Source organism: Chiloscyllium plagiosum, unplaced genomic scaffold (assembly GCF_037043375.1).
Source record: "Chiloscyllium plagiosum isolate Xiang-an unplaced genomic scaffold, Cpla_swu_hap1 HiC_scaffold_23, whole genome shotgun sequence".
In the NCBI taxonomy this organism is placed as follows: Eukaryota; Metazoa; Chordata; class Chondrichthyes; order Orectolobiformes; family Hemiscylliidae; genus Chiloscyllium; species Chiloscyllium plagiosum.
The window spans coordinates 50,666,631-50,687,171 of NW_028270161.1; the positions used below are offsets into that span (position 1 = coordinate 50,666,631).

Consider the following 20,541-nt stretch of genomic DNA (forward strand, 5'->3'; position numbering starts at 1 on the left):
GTGCTTTTTCCAGCTCAACTCTCTATATCCACTCTGATAATGGCACTGCCTGATTCCTTACCTGCTGATGCAGAAAAGCGATGCTCAGCAATCATGACAACTGATGTCGCATTTTTGCTGTCATGTCAAGGAAGCTTTTCCCGTAGAGATCTTCCCATCTATTGAATGGTTGAGCTCCTTATCTCAAACCAAAATGTTTCTTTCAAATTGAAAGTCTTGTTTGCCTGATTCAGATTCTGAACAATCCTGACAATCTTATTAGGTCATTTCATGTATTAAGGATTTAACTGTAAAGTTATCTAGGTTGCTCTAGTGAGAGGCTGCTTCAACTCACTTTGCAGAATTGCCGTTTCTCTGCTATCAGTACTTTTATCATTGAATCCCTACAGTATGGGAGCAGGCCATTTGGCCCATTGAGTCTACACTGACCCTCTGAAGAGCATCCCAATCCCATACCCTATCCCTGTAACCCTGCATGTCCCATGGCTAAACTCACCTAGCTTGCACATCCCTGCACACTATGTTCAAATCCTCGTGGCCAATCTACCTAAACTGCACATCTTTGGACTGTGGGAGGAAACTAGAGCACCTGGCAGAAACCCATGCAGACACGGGGAGAATGTGCAAGCTCCACACAGTCACCTGAGGGTGGAATCAAACCTGGGTCCTTGCCACTGTGAGGCAGCAGTGCTAACCACTCAGCGATATATTTTCAACTGTAATCAATGTTAAGTTAGTTACTAACGGGGAGCAAAAAATTACATAGAAAAGCAGAGACTAAGAATTTGTGTATCATTTCAAGAACACTACTTTAGCTAGAGGGAATATTTTCATTTTGAAAAGGCATTGGAATTCAAAGTTTTCAAACAAACAGTGTTGAATCAAATTTGAAAGCTTAAATTCCTGCCTCCTCCTTCAGCATTGTATCTTCCTTTTGATATTGCAGTGTTGTTCAGACAAATAAAGAATTTGTTGGTGACATATAGAATTTATGTGATTTTATATGTTATTTTCCCCTTGCAGATTAGGTTATTACTGTATATAGTTTAATTTTCTTGATCTAGTCCTTGTACTTTAGGGAGCCATGAATCCCTACGGCATTATCTGAAACTTGGCACTGACATCAAACTTCGGTTACTTAGGCACAACGATCTTCAGCAGATGTTGGCTCGAACTGTAAGTGATAATTTTATTCAGAACTTTAGTAATATTGAGCTTTATTGTCTGAGACAAAGATCCAGTTTTTTAAATTAACTTTTTTTTAACATTATCACTCTTAACTTCAATACCTGCACAATGGAATTACTGTCCATTAAATTATCCAAAATTACTCTCAGCAGGAAGGGGATGACCAAAGTCCATTCACTTTTCATCAAACTGTACCCAAAGAAAGTGGCGCATCAAAAGTGTGCGTATCTAGGTAAGAAATGTTTACTGAACTTTCTGACCTTAAATATTGACATGAGTGATGTTCAGCATTGTTCTCAGTGGGTTCTGATTTAAACAATAAATTCTCGTGACTAACATTTTCTGAATTGGTTTTCTGTTCCCTCCAAGTTGCCAAGTTGTGTGGTTATAGATCCTCACTGCATATTTGTGCATCTTGTAGATAATAGGATTCCACTATCTCTGTGTGCACATGATCTATGCTTCTCACTTGCTATTTATGTCCCTTATATTTTCATCCCCAATTTTCTGAAACAGTGAGTTACCCAGTCTCCACTGGGTCTGCAGTCCTCCATGTCTTTTTCCCAAGCTCCCAGATCTTCATATGTAAAGCAGCACAGGTCATGTGCTGTAAAGCAGCACATGCTTCCATATCTTCACAAGAACTATGATCAGAACACTTCTTCAGATAAAACAGAGCCACCCAATACCCATTTGAATACTGTGTTTCGGCATTTACCTGAGGGCTGCAGACAGGTGACCTGACACTAGCAGCTATGTTCACATCTGACTATGGTGACATTGTCAATGCTGGGAGATCACAACAAGGATCACTGAGGACCAATTTTCTTTGACCCCGCAGGCCTCTCAGCTTGGGCAGCATTGGTCACACTGCACTGATTCTGGACCATGGCCAATTTCTAGGCCTGTGCACCTCAATTTTATATATACTGCTTGTTTCCATTTCCAAAACAGATCAGTCAAGACAGATTCTATTTTAAAATGAATAGCTATGATATGATACAAAGTTAGAAGCTGCCTATATTTTTCACTTGGTGTAAGTATGATTTTCAGTGTACTTTCGGCTTAAAATCCATCATAAAACAATTTGTAGCAAGTAATATTTTGTGAAGCTGCCTAGTGTGAAATTTCAACAGTTAATTTAAATGCAGTTTGTCTTCTGAAGCTTTCTCTTTTTTTTCCTAACCTTCGTAGCATTAAATTTAGCAGCCTTCCATAAAACATGGTCAGTTTATGTTTCTTTGCTGTTTATAGCCTTTGAGGTGCTTAAGTTTTCCAATTTTATTTTCACAGGAGAGCCCTAAGTTCAAAGCTCAATAGCTATCACCATGAGGCAGACAGTCTATTAACCAGTAAGGTAAGATGGGAGGATGTGAAACAGCCTGTTGTATGCAGCCAATAAATTAATTTCAAGTAACAATCCAATCGGAAAAACCTCTCGAAATAACTTGTCTGATTAATTCATTCATCCTCATTAAGCAAGCACTGCATGCTTGAGGAATAATATGATCTCTGACCAAATGGTCCCTCTAAATGAATACTTAATAATATAGAGAGCCTATAATTGGCATAGACTGAACCATGAATTAGATTATTAAATCGCTGGAAAGTAGTGAGATCTAAATTAACTCAGCATCATGCAGGTAGAGAAATGGAATGATTCTTTTAAAGATATACTGCCAGTTTCAACTGTAGTCTGTTCTTTACATATGAGTATTTAATGTTGCATTTGGCTTTTTGCATAACTGAGCATTGTATATCTATAGAGGTAAGCAGCACATTTGGAGTATGTAGCCTAAAGTGTTATATAACATGAAACTTATAGCTCAACTACAAGAGTAGATGCCATGAGGGAATAATTATCAGTCCACATCCGGGAGCAATTTATACTTTCCCATTTCAGGCAGGAATAGGCAATCTAATGAAAACAGGCCTGTGTTGCATTCTACTCACATGCATTTATTTCTCCCTCTTAATGTGTCATATTTCTATCAGGTGAGAGCTGGCCTATCATTGTAGTACATTGACTTTACAAGTTCTATTCATTCATGGGACGTGGGTGACACTGACAAGTGCAAATATAAACTGCCTATCCCTAATTACCCATGAGAATATGATATTGAGCATTGTACTCTTTAAAATGTAATTATTGTGTGCTATTATAGCAGCACGTTTTGGGCAATTTCACATAGCAATCACATACTCACTGCATTATCATGGAAGGCACATTCAAAGACACTCAGTACCTGATTGAGTGACTTGGCATCTGGAATGGGAGGGGTTCTGCTGAAAGACACCCATTGCCATGGCTACTGATGCACGTCACTTCCCCGGCAACCACCACCCAGCGATTTCCACGCCAACCACACCCCACACCCCACCACCACCCCAACCTTCCATTATCACTCACCTCTGGCCTGGGATCCAAGAATATTTGAACCTTGGTTGTAGCTGTACCAGCAGGAGCAATTGCCCTCATGGTAATCATGCCATTCAATAAGGGAGGTGTAAAATATTGAAAAAATAGCACTGCCCTAACTGAAGGAAGATCTCCTGCCCAACAATAATGCTATTCTCTCCATCCTGGAAACAGGATAACCAATCAGTTTAAAATCAATCTCTTCAAAATACCGCTTCTTCCAGTCATTCCAAATAAAATTTATTTTGCACAATCTTTTTTTCCTCAATCTCTCCTAAAGCAGATAAATCAAAATAATATTGTGGAATTGATAAATATTTGCTTGCAATTCTATTTGAGCTCATCATTACTATACACGTTCTCAGTCTGTATTCCCCCTGAGATGGACAGCAGGCTGAGGGTAAATGGAGGAGTTGAGGGAAATCAGAGGATAACTCACACTCATTCTCCTTGTGGCTGGCTGAACAGTAGCATTTTAATAGTCCTGGGACTAACCATTGGGGAATGATGTGTGATGATGAGAGACCTAAAGGTCATTTGAAGGAGTTGATTGATGCCTCGAACATGTTTTGTCTGTTCTTTATTGCCACAGTGTACTGCAAATAAACCATATCTGTTGTGGAAAGTCTATTGGATGGCTTCTAGGTGATAGAGAGCATGTCTTGATTGACAATCTCTTTATTCTGATTGCTTTTATGCTGATGCTGCCTGGATAAGTTTGCACAGTTGTAGCTTGAACACAGACAGTTTTGTTATAACTGAGTTATATGCAGAGTTGGTTCAATGGCCCTTTAGAAATACCAAAGCAATTGCAAGGATGAAGCTGCAGCAAAATTGCTCTTCAGAGTCATCTGAATGATAATTATGCATATTTTCTTCATTTAAAAACTGCACCAACATGTAGTTTTGCATGTGTTAATGTCACTACCTAATGGCTAATTTATGAAGATGTATTTGGTGATTTTCGGTTCAAGCATTGTTTCATACTAGAGTATATAAATATTTTTAAAATTTGCTGGGAATCTAAATATTTTATCATTCTGGTGAATCTTATAACATGCTTGATTTTTAATCATGATTGTCGGGTATCAGAGTATATGACCATGCGAAGTTCTCTGAAGGGATGAATGATTGTCGTTGGAAGTGGAATCTGTTTGGAGATTCAGAACGCAGTTCCCGGTAGATTGTCATTTATGGGAACAGTCTCAGGAGGAAGGTGTGAGGGGCTGTGGTGAAGGCTTGCTAAATAACCAAACAATTGAATAACCACATAGCAAAAACCAAATTACTGCACTTGATTTTTAACCGGCATTCAGGTATGGATTTAAGTTTGAAGATTGGAATTTGGCCAAAATCTGTTGCATCTATGTGGAATAATAAAACTGTTGCAATGCCAGTCATTATCAGCTTGTGGTTGGGACAGCTTGCTGCCACTGTGCTCATACCTTACCTGACTATGTTGACAGAATAGGCAGTCTGATTAAAATCTCCTGGCATACTTCACAATCATTCTTCAGTGCGGGTTATGGTCAATAGACATCATAGAAGATCAAACCCTTAAAACATTCAGATTAGTTTCCCCTGTCTTTTATTTTAAAATGGTGGGTTAAGTTGGACACTTCGTTGAAACAGTAAACATGCTGTAATGTGGTCAAAGACTGAGGGAGTGGGACTTACTGGATTAAACTTTGAAAGAAGCAACACAAACTCAACAGGCCATTTAGCTCCTCCTCTGCTACATTATAGTATGATTCAGTAATTAAAACACTTGAAGGGTGATGTCATATAAATATACATCATCTAATATAACATAGTTACCGGTAACATTTTGACTAAGGCAATCAAAGTGTTCCATTACCTGGAATGCCTACAGCCATGATAAACACTAAATATGATTGTGTATGTAATTAGTTACATGAAAGCTAAGAGAACCTTCAGAGAAAGCACTGGAATGAATCAGGAAAAGTTTAAGGAACGAGTCCCCACAGAGAACTGTTTGGATAGGCTTTTCTTGGGCAACCTATTAGTAGGTTAAGAGATTTGTTAAAGTAAGGACTGCAGACTGCTGGAAAGGTAGAGCAGGTCAGGCAGCATCAGAGGATCAGGAAAGGTACAGAATGCTGCCTGAGATGCTGTACCTTTCCTGTTCCTCTGATGCTGCCTGAGATGCTGTACCTTTCCTGTTCCTCTGATGCTGCCTGAACTGCTGTACCTTTCCTGTCCCTCTGATGCTGCCTGAGATGCTGTACCTTTCCTGTTCCTCTGATGCTGCCTGCGATGCTGTACATTTCCTGTTCCTCTGATGCTGCCTGAACTGCTGTACCTTTCCTGTTCCTCTGATGCTGCCTGAGATGCTGTACCTTTTCTGTTCCTCTGATGCTGCCTGAGATGCTGTACCTTTCCTGTTCTTGCGATGCTGCCTGAGATGCTGTACCTTTCCTGTTCCTCTGATGCTCCCTGAGATGCTCTACCTTTCCTGTCCCTCTGATGCTGTCTGCGATGCTGTACATTTCCTGTCCCTCTGATGCTGCCTGAGATGCTGTACCTTTCCTGTTCCTCTGATGCTGCCTGAGATGCTGTACCTTTCCTGTTCCTCTGATGTTGCCTGCGATGCTGTACATTTCCTGTTCCTCTGATGCTGCCTGCGATGCTGTACATTTCCTGTTCCTCTGATGCTGCCTGAACTGCTGTACCTTTCCTGTCCCTCTGATGCTGCCTGAGATGCTGTACCTTTCCTGTTCCTCTGATGTTGCCTGCGATGCTGTACATTTCCTGTTCCTCTGATGCTGCCTGAACTGCTGTACCTTTCCTGTTCCTCTGATGCTGCCTGAGATGCTGTACCTTTTCTGTTCCTCTGATGCTGCCTGAGATGCTGTACCTTTCCTGTTCTTGCGATGCTGCCTGAGATGCTGTACCTTTCCTGTTCCTCTGATGCTCCCTGAGATGCTCTACCTTTCCTGTCCCTCTGATGCTGCCTGAGATGCTGTACCTTTCCTGTCCCTCTGATGCTGTCTGCGATGCTGTACATTTCCTGTCCCTCTGATGCTGCCTGAGATGCTGTACCTTTCCTGTTCCTCTGATGCTGCCTGAGATGCTGTACCTTTCCTGTTCCTCTGATGCTGCCTGCGATGCTGTACCTTTCCTGTTCCTCTGATGCTGCCTGCGATGCTGTACATTTCCTGTTCCTCTGATGCTGCCTGAACTGCTGTACCTTTCCTGTCCCTCTGATGCTGCCTGAGATGCTGTACCTTTCCTGTTCCTCTGATGCTGCCTGCGATGCTGTACCTTTCCTGTTCCTCTGATGCTGCCTGCGATGCTGTACATTTCCTGTTCCTCTGATGCTGCCTGAACTGCTGTACCTTTCCTGTTCCTTTGATGCTGCCTGAGATGCTGTACCTTTCCTGTTCCTCTGATGCTGCCTGAGATGCTGTACCTTTCCTGTTCCCCTGACGCTGCCTGAGATCCTGTACATTTCCTGTTCCTCTGATGCTGCCTGCGATGCTCTACCTTTCCTGTTCCCCTGACGCTGTCTGCCATGCTGTACCTTTCCTGTTCTTGCGATGCTGCCTGAGATGCTGTACATTTCCTGTTCCTCTGATGCTGTCTGACCCACTGTATCTTTCCTGTTCCTCTGATGCTGCCTGACCTGCTGTACCTTTCCTGTTCCTCTGATGCTGCCTGAGATCCTCTACCTTTCCTGTTCCCCTGACGCTGCCTGAGATGCTGTACCTTTCCTGTTCTTGCGATGCTGCCTGAGATGCTGTACCTTTCCTGTGCCTCTGATGCTGCCTGCGATGCTGTACCTTTCCTGTTCCTCTGATGCTGCCTGAGATGCTGTACCTTTCCTGTCCCTCTGATGCTGCCTGACCTGCTATACATTTCCTGTTCCTCTGATGCTCCCTGAGATGCTCTACCTTTCCTGTTCCTCTGATGCTGCCTGAGATGCTGCACCTTTCCTGTTCCCCTGACGCTGCCTGAGATGCTGTACCTTTCCTGTTCCTCTGATGCTGCCTGAGATGCTGTACCTTTCCTGTTCCTCTGATGCTGCCTGACCTGCTGTACCTTTCCTATTCGAGGTAAAAACAATGACTGCAGATGCTGGAAATCAGATTCTGGATTAGTGGTGCTGGAAGAGCATAGCAGTTCAGGCAGCATCCAAGGAGCTTCGAAATCGACGTTTCGGGCAAAAGCCCTTCATCAGGAATAAAGGCAGCGAGCCTGAAGCCTGGAGAGATAAGCTAGAGGAGGGTGGGGGTGGGGAGAAAGTAGCATAGAGTACAATGGATGAGTGGGGGAGGGGATGAAAATGATGGGTCAGGGAGGAGAGGGTGGAGTGGATAGGTGGAAAAGGAGATAGGCAGGTAGGACAAGTCTGGACAAGTCATGGGGACAGTGCTGAACTGGAAGTTTGGAACAAGGGTAAGGTGGGGGAAGGGGAAGTGAGAAAACTGTTGAAGTCCACATTGATGCCCTGGGGTTGAAGTGTTCCGAGGCGGAAGATGAGGCTTTCTTCCTCCAGGCGTCTGGTGGTGAGGGCGCGGCGGTGAAGGAGGCCAAGGACCTCCATCAATGTGGAGTTTGATGAAGGGCTTTTGCCCGAAATGTTGATTTCGAAGCTCCTTGGATGCTGCCTGAACTGCTGTGTTCTTCCAGCACCACTAATCCAGTTCCTTTCCTGTTCCTCTGATGCTGCCTGAGATGCTGTACATTTCCTGTTCCTCCGATGCTGCCTGAGCTGCTCTACCTTTCCTGTTACTGCGATGCTGCCTGAGATGCTGTACCTTTCCTGTTCCTGCGATGCTGCCTGACCTGCTGTACCTTTCCTGCTCCTCTGATGCTGCCTGAGATGCTGTACCTTTCCTGTCCCTCCATGCTGTCTGCGATGCTGTACCTTTCCTGCTCCTCTGATGCTGCCTGAACTACTGTACCTTTCTACTTTTTGTCGAATGAGACTTGTTAGTTATTTGCCATTTAAGAACGTGCGGCAATCTTTGCTCCTTGATGATGCGAACCCAAATCTTCTCTTCTGCTTCCTCACAGAAAAGCTCACGTCGTCTGGTTGAGGCGGTTAGAGCCATTTGTTATCTGCTTTCATCAGTGGAGACGAAGGAAATAACTGACGCCATTCAGCAGGTGCAGTCAGTTGTTCTACAGCAGGGAAAGGTACAGTCTGAGTTAAATCAATGTAGAGTTTATTAGTCCATGTGCTTTGGCATAGCTAAGGTTTAATACTAGTTAGCTCTGACAATAGAGTGGACCTTTGTTGGATCAGATCGGAAGTGGAAAGTTGGGCTACGAAACCTCAAGTTGAATTCTATCGCTAATATGCCACATTGCAAAGACCTGACAATCTCTGATCAAATGGCAAACATATATCCTATCTGTCAACCCGAGGTCCATTTTAGGATCTCATGCGATTTTTAGGCAGAGCTACAGTTTTTGCTTGAACAAAGCATATCTATTTTACTATACAACCTGATGGCTCTCTGATGGAAACTCTTCTTAGTCTATCATTTTGGATTGGTCTAGTTTCAGTGATCACTAGATTGTCTAAGTAATCAAGATATATGTTGACAAGTTCTCAACTTATAACGAAATACCATAGTATTCACAATGATGGCAGCTTCTACACACAAACCCCCTCTGTGATGAAATTAATCCACTGCAAGTAATGTGTGTATATTCGATAGCAGGCCTTGACGATTGCTGGTCTGATGATGTTCAATTCGGAGGTGTTTTTCTGAGCAGCTTTTGTCAGTGGGGTGTGCCATTGTCTTCTATTGTATGTGTTGCAATGATGTGGAGGAAGCCAGTGTTGGACTGGGGTGGACAAGGTCTGAAGTCACATGACACCAGGTAAAAGTCCAACATGTTTATTTGAAATCACAAGCTTCACCTGATGAAGGAGCAGCGCTCTGAAAACTTGTGATTTCACATAAACCTGTTGGACCATAACCTGGTGTTGTTGACTTCTGACCTTGTGCTGCAATATCAGCCACTACCAGCTTATGGTTGGGGTCGTTTGCTACTGTCCTTAACTGGGTCTAACGGCCTCATTGGCTTACATTGGTAGAGCAAAACAGTGAGTGAGTCTCATCAAAAGGAGGCTCTAGTTTTAATGGAGTTTACTGCAGGATGGCACAGATTACATTAAGAATTTAGACATTCTTGCTAAGACTATTAGAAGAGCTGTGGGTACATGTCTGTACCACACGAGGTTCTAACATGATCTGTGTTATCCCTGCCTAAGCCCGTGTGGCATCATCAGATTGGCTGGAGCTTAATGAAGTCTCCAAGATGAACCCTTTCAGAATCGGTATTTTGTACATCTCCCTGCAAGCTTTTTTTCACGTTGTTCACATTTATACATTCAGGTATATTATCCTGCTAAGTCTCTGAATTTACAAATTCAAGTAGTCTGAAGGTTTCACAAGTTTTTCAGCATGTGTTATCTTTGGTGTTAGAAGATTGGTGGGTTTTTGATTTGAGGACTGTTGACTTTGATTCTGTACTGGACCTCATGTGGTTTGTAAAGTCTTCCTGCACTGGAGGATCTTTCAACTCTTGGATGTCATTCATTGACTCCTGGTGAGTCAAATGATTTGTCTTTTACCTTGTGTAGAGGGCTCTTAATCTCCTGAATTTCTTCCCTGAGGAATCCTTCCCTGTTGAATCAGGAGCTGCCCCATAACATCAGCCTGAGTTGCTGCAACCATTCTCTTTACTTAATTCAGTCTCAGGGCCTAATTGTTTCACAGCAGTGGTGTGAAACCACTTGTGATGGGAAGTGGTTATTAACTTAAACAAGATGTAATTTATGGCATAAAAGCAATCAGTTTCAAGTTGTGTTAGTGTATTAGACATTAGGCAGAATCTTCCTAGCCCCTGAGCACCGTGGGCAGCTGCAAGGAAGTTGTGAGAATTATGTAAAATGGCCAGCTTCCTGATAGCTACAGCAAAACTTGCCATTTTCCAACTAAGTGCTGAACAGTAAGCGGAGCTGCTAGTCATTGAGCAGCAAGAAGCCAACTTACATGCATTAACATTATCTGTATCCTTATTATAATGTCATCTCCCCTCATTGATATGCAGTTTCCCATTCTCCCATCTACTGCATAGAAACTAGACAGTGACAATTCCCCATTGAAAATCACAGGGGCTACCTGGTGACTCCAGCTTATGACCTGCTCCTCCAGCTCCCAAACAGTCACCAACATCTGAAGGCACGCTCTGTGGTCAGTGACTATACCCACCACTCATATACATCAGGATCTCCAGGGCAATACCAACAAAGTGGGTTAATTGACAGGAATTGCACAGGCAGCTGCAGGCTGCCAACACTTGACTGGTTGTATGCCTAGGTTTTAAAGATGGTGCCAGAAATAGGAATCTGTCAGTAGTTGCCAGTACTTCCACTGAGAGCAAGTGGGAGAATGCATGGGGGCCACCAAAGTAGCATGGTGTTTAGGAAATGATGCGAGTTCTGGACCCCAACCATAAGCTGGTAATAGCTGATATTGCAACACAAGACCAGAGGTCACACGACACCAGGTTATTGTCCAATAGGTTTATGTGAAATGACAAGCTTTCAGAGCACTGCTCCTTTGTCAGGTGAAGCTTGTGATTTCAAATAAACCTGTTGGACAATAACCTGGCATCGTGTGACTTCTGACCTTGTCCACCCCAGTCCAACACCGGCACCTCCACATCATTGCAACACATACAATAAAAGACAAAGGCACACCCCACAGAAACCCTTCATAAAACTTGTCAAAATTGACACTTAGCTGATTTCTGGTAAAATTTAGTCCTGGTTACTAAGCTTATAAGAGACAGTGGATACTGGGTTTCAATTCTCAAGATCCAAAGGCATTCTGCCTTTTCTAATTCAAGTCCTTATGATTCACCCGATTGGGTGGAGCTTCATGTAGTTTCCAATATTAAGTTTTTCAGAATGCCTTACAAAACGCCTTCTGTTTCCCTGTGGGAGAGTGCAAGGAGGCAGATCCCCAGTTTGCTTCACCTGGAACTGCAATCAAACCCACACTGTTGGCATTATCCTGAACTGCCTACTCCCCCTAAAAAAACATTTAATATGAACACAAACTAAACCAACAGTTCTTTGGGTGATGACACAATGAACACAATGTCTGGAGAGATTAAATTAAATTAAATTGTAATTGTGGAATTCACAAGTGTGTGTGAGATACAGAGTGATGTAGAGGAAACTAAGTTTTGAAAAGCCTTTTCCCAGTGTGGAACCTCCTTTGACATGAATATTGAGTAGAAAATCAGAAATTAATTACCAGAAACCCATGAGGTTGACATTACTCTATGAGATAACTTTGGTATGCAGTTCCACACTCTATGCTCCTGTGTTGCTGTCAGTACGTTACTTAGAGACTCCCGATGACACTGGAAGCTAAGTGCAACTTTCTCAAAGCAACTCTGTCAAAGATTTAAATGTTATTAAAATGATTCTTCATAATTTATAACAATTGATGTGGTTCTGTTCGCCGAGCTGGAAGTTTTTGTTGCAAACGTTTCGTCCCCTGGCTAGGCGACATCATCAGTGCTTGGGAGCCTCCTGCGAAGCGCTTCTTTGATGTTTCCTCCGGTGTTTATAGTGGTATAAACCACTATAAACACCGGAGGAAACATCAAAGAAGCGCTTCGCAGGAGGCTCCCAAGCACTGATGATGTCGCCTAGCCAGGGGACGAAACGTTTGCAACAAAAACTTCCAGCTCGGCGAACAGAACCACAACAACGAGCACCTGAGCTACAAATCTTCACACAAACTTATAACAATTGAAACCATCAGATAACAAGAAAAAAGCCTTCAAAGGTCATGGTGATCACTTTTGAAAGTTGCCCCATGAATATGTTCATTTGAAGACAACATCTTCACTATTACACTATTGAGCCATTCAGGAAGCTCCAAAATTCACTCTGGCAGCATTGACCCTGATAATTACAGTAAATCATTGAGCACTTTGGCAGCTAGATATTTAGAAGTGGCTACGCAAGAGCAAAGCAATCCATTCATCGGTGGCTTCGCCTTGTTGTTCAAAGAATGGATAATTTTCAATAAACTATATTGAATTTCACAAAAAAACTTTTACATACCAAATGCAGAAATTGGGGTGAAAGATACTAAGCAAGATGTAGATATTTTTTAATCAGGCATATTATTACACCTCTGGAGCAGGTGGGATTTGAATCCCAATCTCCTAGCCAAAAGGTAGGGAGACTAGCAGTGCACAATAACAGTTGAAATCACATACACTGAATCAGCCCCAGTCAAAATGCCAACAAGCAATTGAACAGAGGCGTACTTGGGTCTTGGGTAGAACTTCCCTGATGTGCCTCCCAGGGTCAAATGGCGAATTGACACTTCTTATCCAGTTTGCAGCTGAAGACTGGTCAGTTGGTCAATGTGCTGGAGAGTGGTTGGTGTCTGTAGTGTTATGCCCCAGCAAGGAAATAGCATCAGGAGAGAAATGTTGTGACAGAACCAGAGCAGAAAATAATTAGACGCAGGAGTAGCCCTTGTATCCCATGACCTACTCAACCATTTAGAACAATTATTGCCAATCTTCTACCTCAACTTTATTTTCCCACCTTATCCAAAAATGTATTGATATTATTCAGCCAAACAACAATTCAGCTGCAACTACCTTCGGCAATAAAAAAATTACAGTTTCACAACTTTGATTAAAGAAATGTATAATCAGTGCAGTCACACAAATATATGAATTAGGAATGGATGTAGGCCATTCAGCCCCTTGAATGTGATTCACCATCCAATAAGATCATAGATGAATAGCTGAACCCCGACACCTCATTCTAGACTCTCCATGAACAGGAACAATCAATGCCCATGTACCCTGCCAAATCCTCTTCAAACCGTTATTCATTTCAATGAGGTCACCTCCAATTGTCCACAATTCTGGAGAATTTTGGCTTTTTTTAATCAGTCTACCCACAACAGTTATTACGCTCACCTCCAAATAAAGTATTAGATACATCGAATTATACAATGTGGAAACAGACCCTCTAGTCCAGCTCGTCCATGCCAACCAGATATCCTCAATTAATCGAGTCCAATTTGCCAGCATTTGGCTCATATCCCTCTAAACCCTTCCTATTCATGTACCCATCCAGATACCTTTTAAACGTTGCGATTGTACCAGCCTCCACCACTTCCTCTGGCAGTTCATTCCATTCACGCATCATCCTCTACATAAAATCCTTTATGTCTTTACCCTTTCACCTTAAATCTGTGCTGTCTAGGTTTGGACTTCCATACCCTGGGAAATAACCTTGGCTATTCACCCTATCCATGCCCCTCATGTCTTTAGAAATCTCTATATGGTCACCCCTCAGCCTCTGACACTCCAGGGAAAATAGCCTTGGCCTATTCCGCCTCTCCCTGTAGGTCAAACCCGCCAGACCCGACAATATCCTTGAAAATCTTTTCGAAACACTTTCAGGTTTCACAACATCCTTCCTGTTGTAAATAAAGCAAGAGGAAAAGCTGTGAATCTTAAACGGAACAAATACATAAACAAGCAGCTCACAATCAAGTGTGATATTTTGCAAATATCCTTGGAAACACCCAGCACAATGTCCTGCTGCCTAACTCGGCCTCACCAAGGTGGTGAAAATTTTTCAAAGCCACACATTATCTCAGCTTGCAGGATTGGTTATGTACAAGCTCCTCGGATGCTGCCTGAACTGCTGTGCTCTTCCAGCACCACTATTCCAGAATCTGGTTTCCAGCATCTGCAGTCATTGTTTTTACCTATGTACAAGTCACTCAACTTCTCTCATTATACATTGTTCCCCTTGGGTGCCTGGAGAGCCAACAAAATAAAATGGCTGACTGGCAAAATTGTTGGTAAAATTATGGATGGGTTTGTGGTCAGCGCCCCCACCAGGTGAAGTCCTGCAAGCACGCATAAAATCAGAGCAAGAAATCCCTTGGGTTCCCAAGCGTTATCATCACTCTGCAACCAATGCTGCAGTTTTTAAAATGAGGACCTAAATTACTTCATACTCTTGGCTCTCTTCCAGAGTACAGTATCAAAGCCTCTGAAATATATTCACCATCACCACCTTAGCTTATTAATTCAACCACCTCAATATTTAGCCATTAACTTGCTGCTCGTTTTAAACAGCAAGTGTGCATAATGATATGAAATGCATGTTTCTTTCTAATGCCATTTTACTAATACTTGTCAGACACTAAAATCAACAAATACACAATTAAAAATCACACAACACCAGGTTATATTCCAATAGGTTTATTTGGAAGCAAATTACATCTGCTTCCAATTAAACCTGTTAGACTATAACCTGGTGTTGTGTGGTTTTTAACTTTGTACACCCCAGTCCAACACCGGCATCTCCACGTCATAACAAATGCACATCCTCCCAAATGTCTTTATTTTAATATTTTATCAGCTCACACAACCAAGTAATAGTTTGCTACAATGTGTTAATGTGCAACTAGAGACTGTGTTTTCAAGTTTGATTACAGACAAAAAAATGTTTTAAAATCAAGCCACGTAGGGAACATCATCACTTCAAAACCCTCATCCTGCTCTTTGATGTTGCCTCAGAGCATGCACAGATGGATAGCAGTAGCCATTTATAATAGGGAGCCCTACGTGCTGCATTGGCAACATACGATGTATTCAATTACAGCAATTCACATGGAACACAAAACCTGAGATGATTTCCTGAATTTGTGTCGCTGCCAGTTTTTTTTTCCCTGCAAGACGGCAGCTTGTATCCACTGGAATGAAGGCAATTGCTTTTGATTAGGAATGGGAAACTGAAAGCATTGTACCACTATATGCAACCAAAACATGAATCTCTCAACAGCAACACAGTGACACCAAGGGTCTTGTTATACATACAGTCAAACCTCACCATGTGATAGGTTTTCTGCCTCCATCCTCTCTGCATGTTACAGCTACAGAGCTGGTTTGGTCCAGTGTTGTCAAAGAGAACCACTTCCTGGCCTAGCAAGAAGAGTCACTTGTAGTTGTCAAGATATTGTTCATTATATGACAGCAACTCATTGCAGGTTATGGAAAACCATAAGATTAGGAGCAGCGTTAGGCCATTCAGCCCTTCGGGTCTGCTCCACTATTCAGTGACATCACAGTCAACCTAAGCCTCAATTCCATGTTCCTGCCTTTTCCTCATAACCTTTGATTCCTTTACTGCTAAAAAAAATTATCTATTTCAGTCTAGAATATACTTAATTGCCAATCTCAACACCCCACTGTGGTAAAGTATTTCACAGATTTATCATCCTCTCAGAGAAGAAATTCTTCCTCATCTCTGTCTTAAATATGCAGCTCCTTATTCTGAGATTATACTCTCCAGTCCTAGATTCTCCCAAGAGGAACAACCATTCTGCATTTAACTGTCAAGTCCCCTAAAACTCATATGTGTTTCAATAAGTTCACCTCTCATCCTTCTGAACTCTATTGATACAAATAGACATTGTCACGGAAGTTTTGAGGAGGTCCAGGATGGTAGGGTTTTACTCCTCCAAAGATCCTAAGATTTTCTGCCCCAAATCCATGTGGCATCATCAATGTAGGTGCCACTTATGGCACTCCACAGAATTAATGCTTTCAGACTCTTATAAAATAGTTCCCAACTAGCAAATTAACCTCATTCCTATGTGTTTAGACAGCTCATGATTGCAGTAAAATACTACTGTGCAGTAATGTTAACTTCAAGATTGTCTATTAGTTTGGTGTACACACAGTGGGCAGAACTTTGCTTATTCCTTGGTGGTGAGCTCAGTGGTGGCAGAGCATTTAATCAAGTTGGAGGGTGGCACATGGGAACTCTGCAACCTTCCTGCATCCACCCTGATTAAAGCCATTGTATGTAGGCCCATTGATGGCATCCTCCCCTCACTGCCAATTGAAGCCCGCAAGTGGACAATTTATATCCACTTGATGGCCTCATCCCACTGCCACTCACATTAAACTGTGGCTGGCAAGGAGTTTGGCACATGAGAAATGCAGCAAGCCAACCTGTGAGAGGTTGACTGTGGACTACCAGGGAGGTGAAATTCCTCGTTCAAAGACTCTCAGCATTTTATGGAGGGATGTGGCATTGGAATGGAATCGATCTCACAGAGTGATAACCTTCTGTGCTTGGTGTTGACCTTCTTCTAAGTCCCAACCCCCCACCCCCCCTTTTGCCATTACGCACTTCTGGCCTGGAATCCTTTCAGTGAAGTTACAAGCCTCTGATTGGCTGACTGGCTCAAACAGGAAAGACTGCGAAAGTGAGGACTGCAGATGCTGGAGATCAGAGTCAAGATTAGAGTGGTGCTGGAAAAGCACAGCAGGTCAGGCAGTATTCGAGGAGCAGGAAAGTTGACATTTCGGGGAGGAGGCCTCATTTCTGATAAAGGGCTCCTGCCTGAAACATCGATTTTCCTGTTCCTCGGACACTGCCTGATCTGCTGTGCTTTTCCTGCACCACTCTAATCTTGACTCAAACTGGCAAGATTTCAATCCTTTAAGGTCCTTGATGATAGGAAAAGCACTGCTGTTGACTTTTCAAGTGCCTGATTGGCCTTCTCTTCAAGGAGAGTCATTGGCTCTCATCAGATCTCCAGCCAGTGGTAAGACCCCATTGTCTGCATCCAGTGATTCCATCTAATGTTTTGGGACATGCTGAGAGCTATGACAGATTGTAATATTCATGAAATTATTTCCCAAAGTATTTAATGTCCTTTAAATATTCACTTCTGTAAACAAGCAAACAAAAAGATTAAACTGCATCTGGAAGCCATAAGCTGTTTTTTTAAGGTGTTAGGTTCTGAAAGGTTAATGTGAGAGTCCATTAAGTACTATCCAATATGACGATATCATATTAACCTGGTGGGAAAATGGCTCTTGATCCTACAGGAGACAGGCATAAATTTAAACCTAATCCCTCATAGTCTTAGTAACAACCAACATAACTTATGCCTGATTGCTATCATGCAATAAACTACAGCTTTCTTAATACAAGAGCCCCTTCCCAAGGGTAATCAAGTAGTATTCCTCTACCACATCAAATAGTCAGGTCCTTTAGATTCCAATTTAAAAGAGGGTGATAGTCACAGCTCTAACTGAAGGACCTTTCACTGAAGTGACTGTGGTAAGAATCCATCGTACAACATGGTGTGCAAAGGTGCAGGTTCCATTGACCTTTGAAGAAATCTTCATACAGTCATAGAGTCATAAGAGATGTACAGCACAAAAACAGACACTTCATTCCAACTTGTTCATGCTTACCAGATATCCTAAGTAAATCTAATCCCATTTGCCAGTAGTTGACCCATATGACTCCAAACCCTTTCTATTCATATACCCATCCAGATGCCTTTTAAACACTGTAATTGTACCAGTCTCCACTAATTCCTCTGGCAGCTCATTCCATATATGCACCACCCTCTGCGTGAAAAAGTTGCCCCTGAGGTCCCTTTTAAATTGTTGCCGTCTCACCCTAAACCTGTGCCCTCTAGTCTGGACTCCCCCACCCCAGGGAAAAGACCTTGGCTATTTATCCTATCCATGCTGCTCATGATTTTATAAATTTCTATGAGGTCACCCCTCAGCCTCCAACACTCCAGGGAAAACAGCCCTAGCTTATTCAGCCTCTCCCTGGCAACATCCTTGTAAACCTTTTCTGAATACTTTCAAGTTTCACAACATCTTTCAAGAAAGTTACTGCTGAAGAGCAACTTGTCGCAAGGTCCAACAAGACAGAATTTATAAGCAATGGCAAAAAGCATTTCAGACCTGGTAAAAGAAGTGTAGAAGCAAGTGTGAGTTAAACATTATATGGAGCTAGGATACTGCCCACATTTGTCAATTACAGATTGTATCATGAGACAATGAACTGTGAGAGTAGTCCTGAGCCATGATTCAGCCAGAATGTGTGAAATCCCAGGTGGGCAAGGAGAAACTATGACACCGTTACAGGATAAGAAAACCAGAAGTAGATGGAGTTACTTACATCTCAACGTGACCTGATAGGTGCCATGAGACATAGCTACATAAGGGAAATTAAGGGCCACACAGTAATGTTAAAATGAAGTTGCAGCACCAGGCATGTTACAAAGCCAGAATTATAACGATAATGTGGAAATTTCAAAGCCCAAGCAAACAAAATCTAATGAGAAAATAAGTGGGGAGTCTAGTGAGTCTGCAGAAGAAGGTACAAGATACATTATTTAAAGTTTGTGAGAAGATTTGTAGCTCGGGTGCTCATTGTGGTGGTTGTGTTCGCCGAGCTGGGAATTTGAGTTGCAGACGTTTCGTCCCCTGTCTAGGTGACATCCTCAGTGCTTGGGAGCCTCCTGTGAAGCGCTTCTGTGATCTTTTCTCTGGCATTTATAGTGGTTTGAATCTGCCACTTCCGGTTGTCAGTTCCAGCTGTCCGCTGCAGTGGCCGGTATATTGGGTCCAGGTCGATGTGTTTGTTGATTGAATCTGTGGATGAATGCCATGCCTTTAGGAAATCCCTGGCTGTTCTCTGTTTGGCTTGTCCTATAATAGTAGTGTTGTCCCAGTCAAACTCATGTTGCTTGTCATCTGCGTGTGTGGCTTCTAAGGATAGCTGGTCGTGTCGTTTCGTGGCTAGTTGGTGTTCATGGATGCGGATCGTTAGCTGTCTATAGTGGCAGATTCAAACCACTATAAATGCCAGAGAAAAGATCACAGAAGCGCTTCACAGGAGGCTCCCAAGCACTGAGGATGTCACCTAGACAGGGGACGAAACGTCTGCAACACAAATTCCTAGCTCGGCGAATACAACCACAACACACATTATTTAAACCAGAGGAAAGTTAGCAAGAATGTATTAAGATTTCTGGGCGGCACGGTGGCACAGTGGTTAGCACTGCTGCCTCACAGCACCAGAGACCTGGGCTCAATTCCTGCCTCAGGCGACTGACTGTGTGGAGTTTTCACGTTCTCCCCGTGTCTGCGTGGGTTTCCTCCGGGTGCTCCGGTTTCCTCCCATAGTCCAAAGATGTGCAGGTCAGGTGAATTGGCCATGCTAAATTGCCCGTAGTATAGGTAAGGGTGAAATGTAGGGGTATGGGTGGGTTGCGCTTCGGCGGGTTGGTGTGGACTTGTTGGGCCGAAGGGCCTGTTTCCACACTGTAATGTAATCTAATCTAATGTAATCTAATCTAAAAAACCACATACATGAGGACTCACCTAGGATTTATCCATCAAGCAGTAAGGATTATTAGTAGTCTTGTAGGTAATGCTTGTCAACTGGGGACATCCATTAAAGAAGTGGATCATCTTATAAAGCATTGGACTGGAATTCATATAGTAAGCTGTTGAGAGAACATGATTTTCTTTAATTTATTCATTAATTTATTCATTAAATAAAATGGGAATTATATGTGAGGCTAGAAAAACATGAGAAGGTAAGAATCCTCCATTTTAATTGCAGAATGTAGAATCCTCCATTTTGACCACATAAGCATAGGAAAAGCAGAATTAAAAGAAGTTAAAGTAAGAACAAAGCTTAATTACATTCGGAAGGCATGGCAGCAGAAATAATATTGCCTTGAAAATTTAATTTCACAGATGTATTATGAAGATATGAGTGTACTGTAACTTTAAGAGAGTAAAAGCTAGCAGTGACAGCCCCAAGTGTTCTCAATAAGACACAATGTAACATGTGCTCCAGCTGCTGGGGTAGCTAGTGTAGCTGGTTACCTGGAAAAGACAAAACAGATTTGAATTAGGCCAATCAGTTTAAATTATACCCCGAAAACTCCAATCCAGTTTGAATTTAGTATATTAACAATCTTAAAAGCCAGTGACACAATCCGATGTTTTGGGGCATAAGATTGCGGAAAATTGAACAGTTGGAAGGAGAATTG

At 42.5% G+C, this 20,541-nt stretch overlaps 1 protein-coding gene across 9 annotated transcripts in view; it reads left to right on the top strand.

The window, feature by feature from the left end:
• LOC122561603 (phosphatidylinositol 4-phosphate 3-kinase C2 domain-containing subunit beta-like) overlaps positions 1-20,541 on the top strand; it is a 230,771-nt gene that overhangs the window by 56,023 nt on the left and 154,207 nt on the right. For 6 of the 9 annotated variants that reach the window (XR_015761176.1, XM_087999661.1, XM_087999666.1 and 3 more), the window contains 4 exons: positions 1,065-1,176; positions 1,338-1,420; positions 2,482-2,545; positions 8,648-8,770. Coding sequence is in view for 8 of the 9 variants with exons in the window: in XM_087999661.1 (XP_087855787.1) it covers positions 1,065-1,176; positions 1,338-1,420; positions 2,482-2,545; positions 8,648-8,770 (382 nt within the window). In the remaining variant the exon portion in view is untranslated. The remainder of the gene's footprint in view (positions 1-1,064; positions 1,177-1,337; positions 1,421-2,481; positions 2,546-8,647; positions 8,771-20,541) is intronic. The other 3 variants (XM_087999663.1, XM_087999664.1, XM_087999665.1) reach the window with 3 other exon arrangements.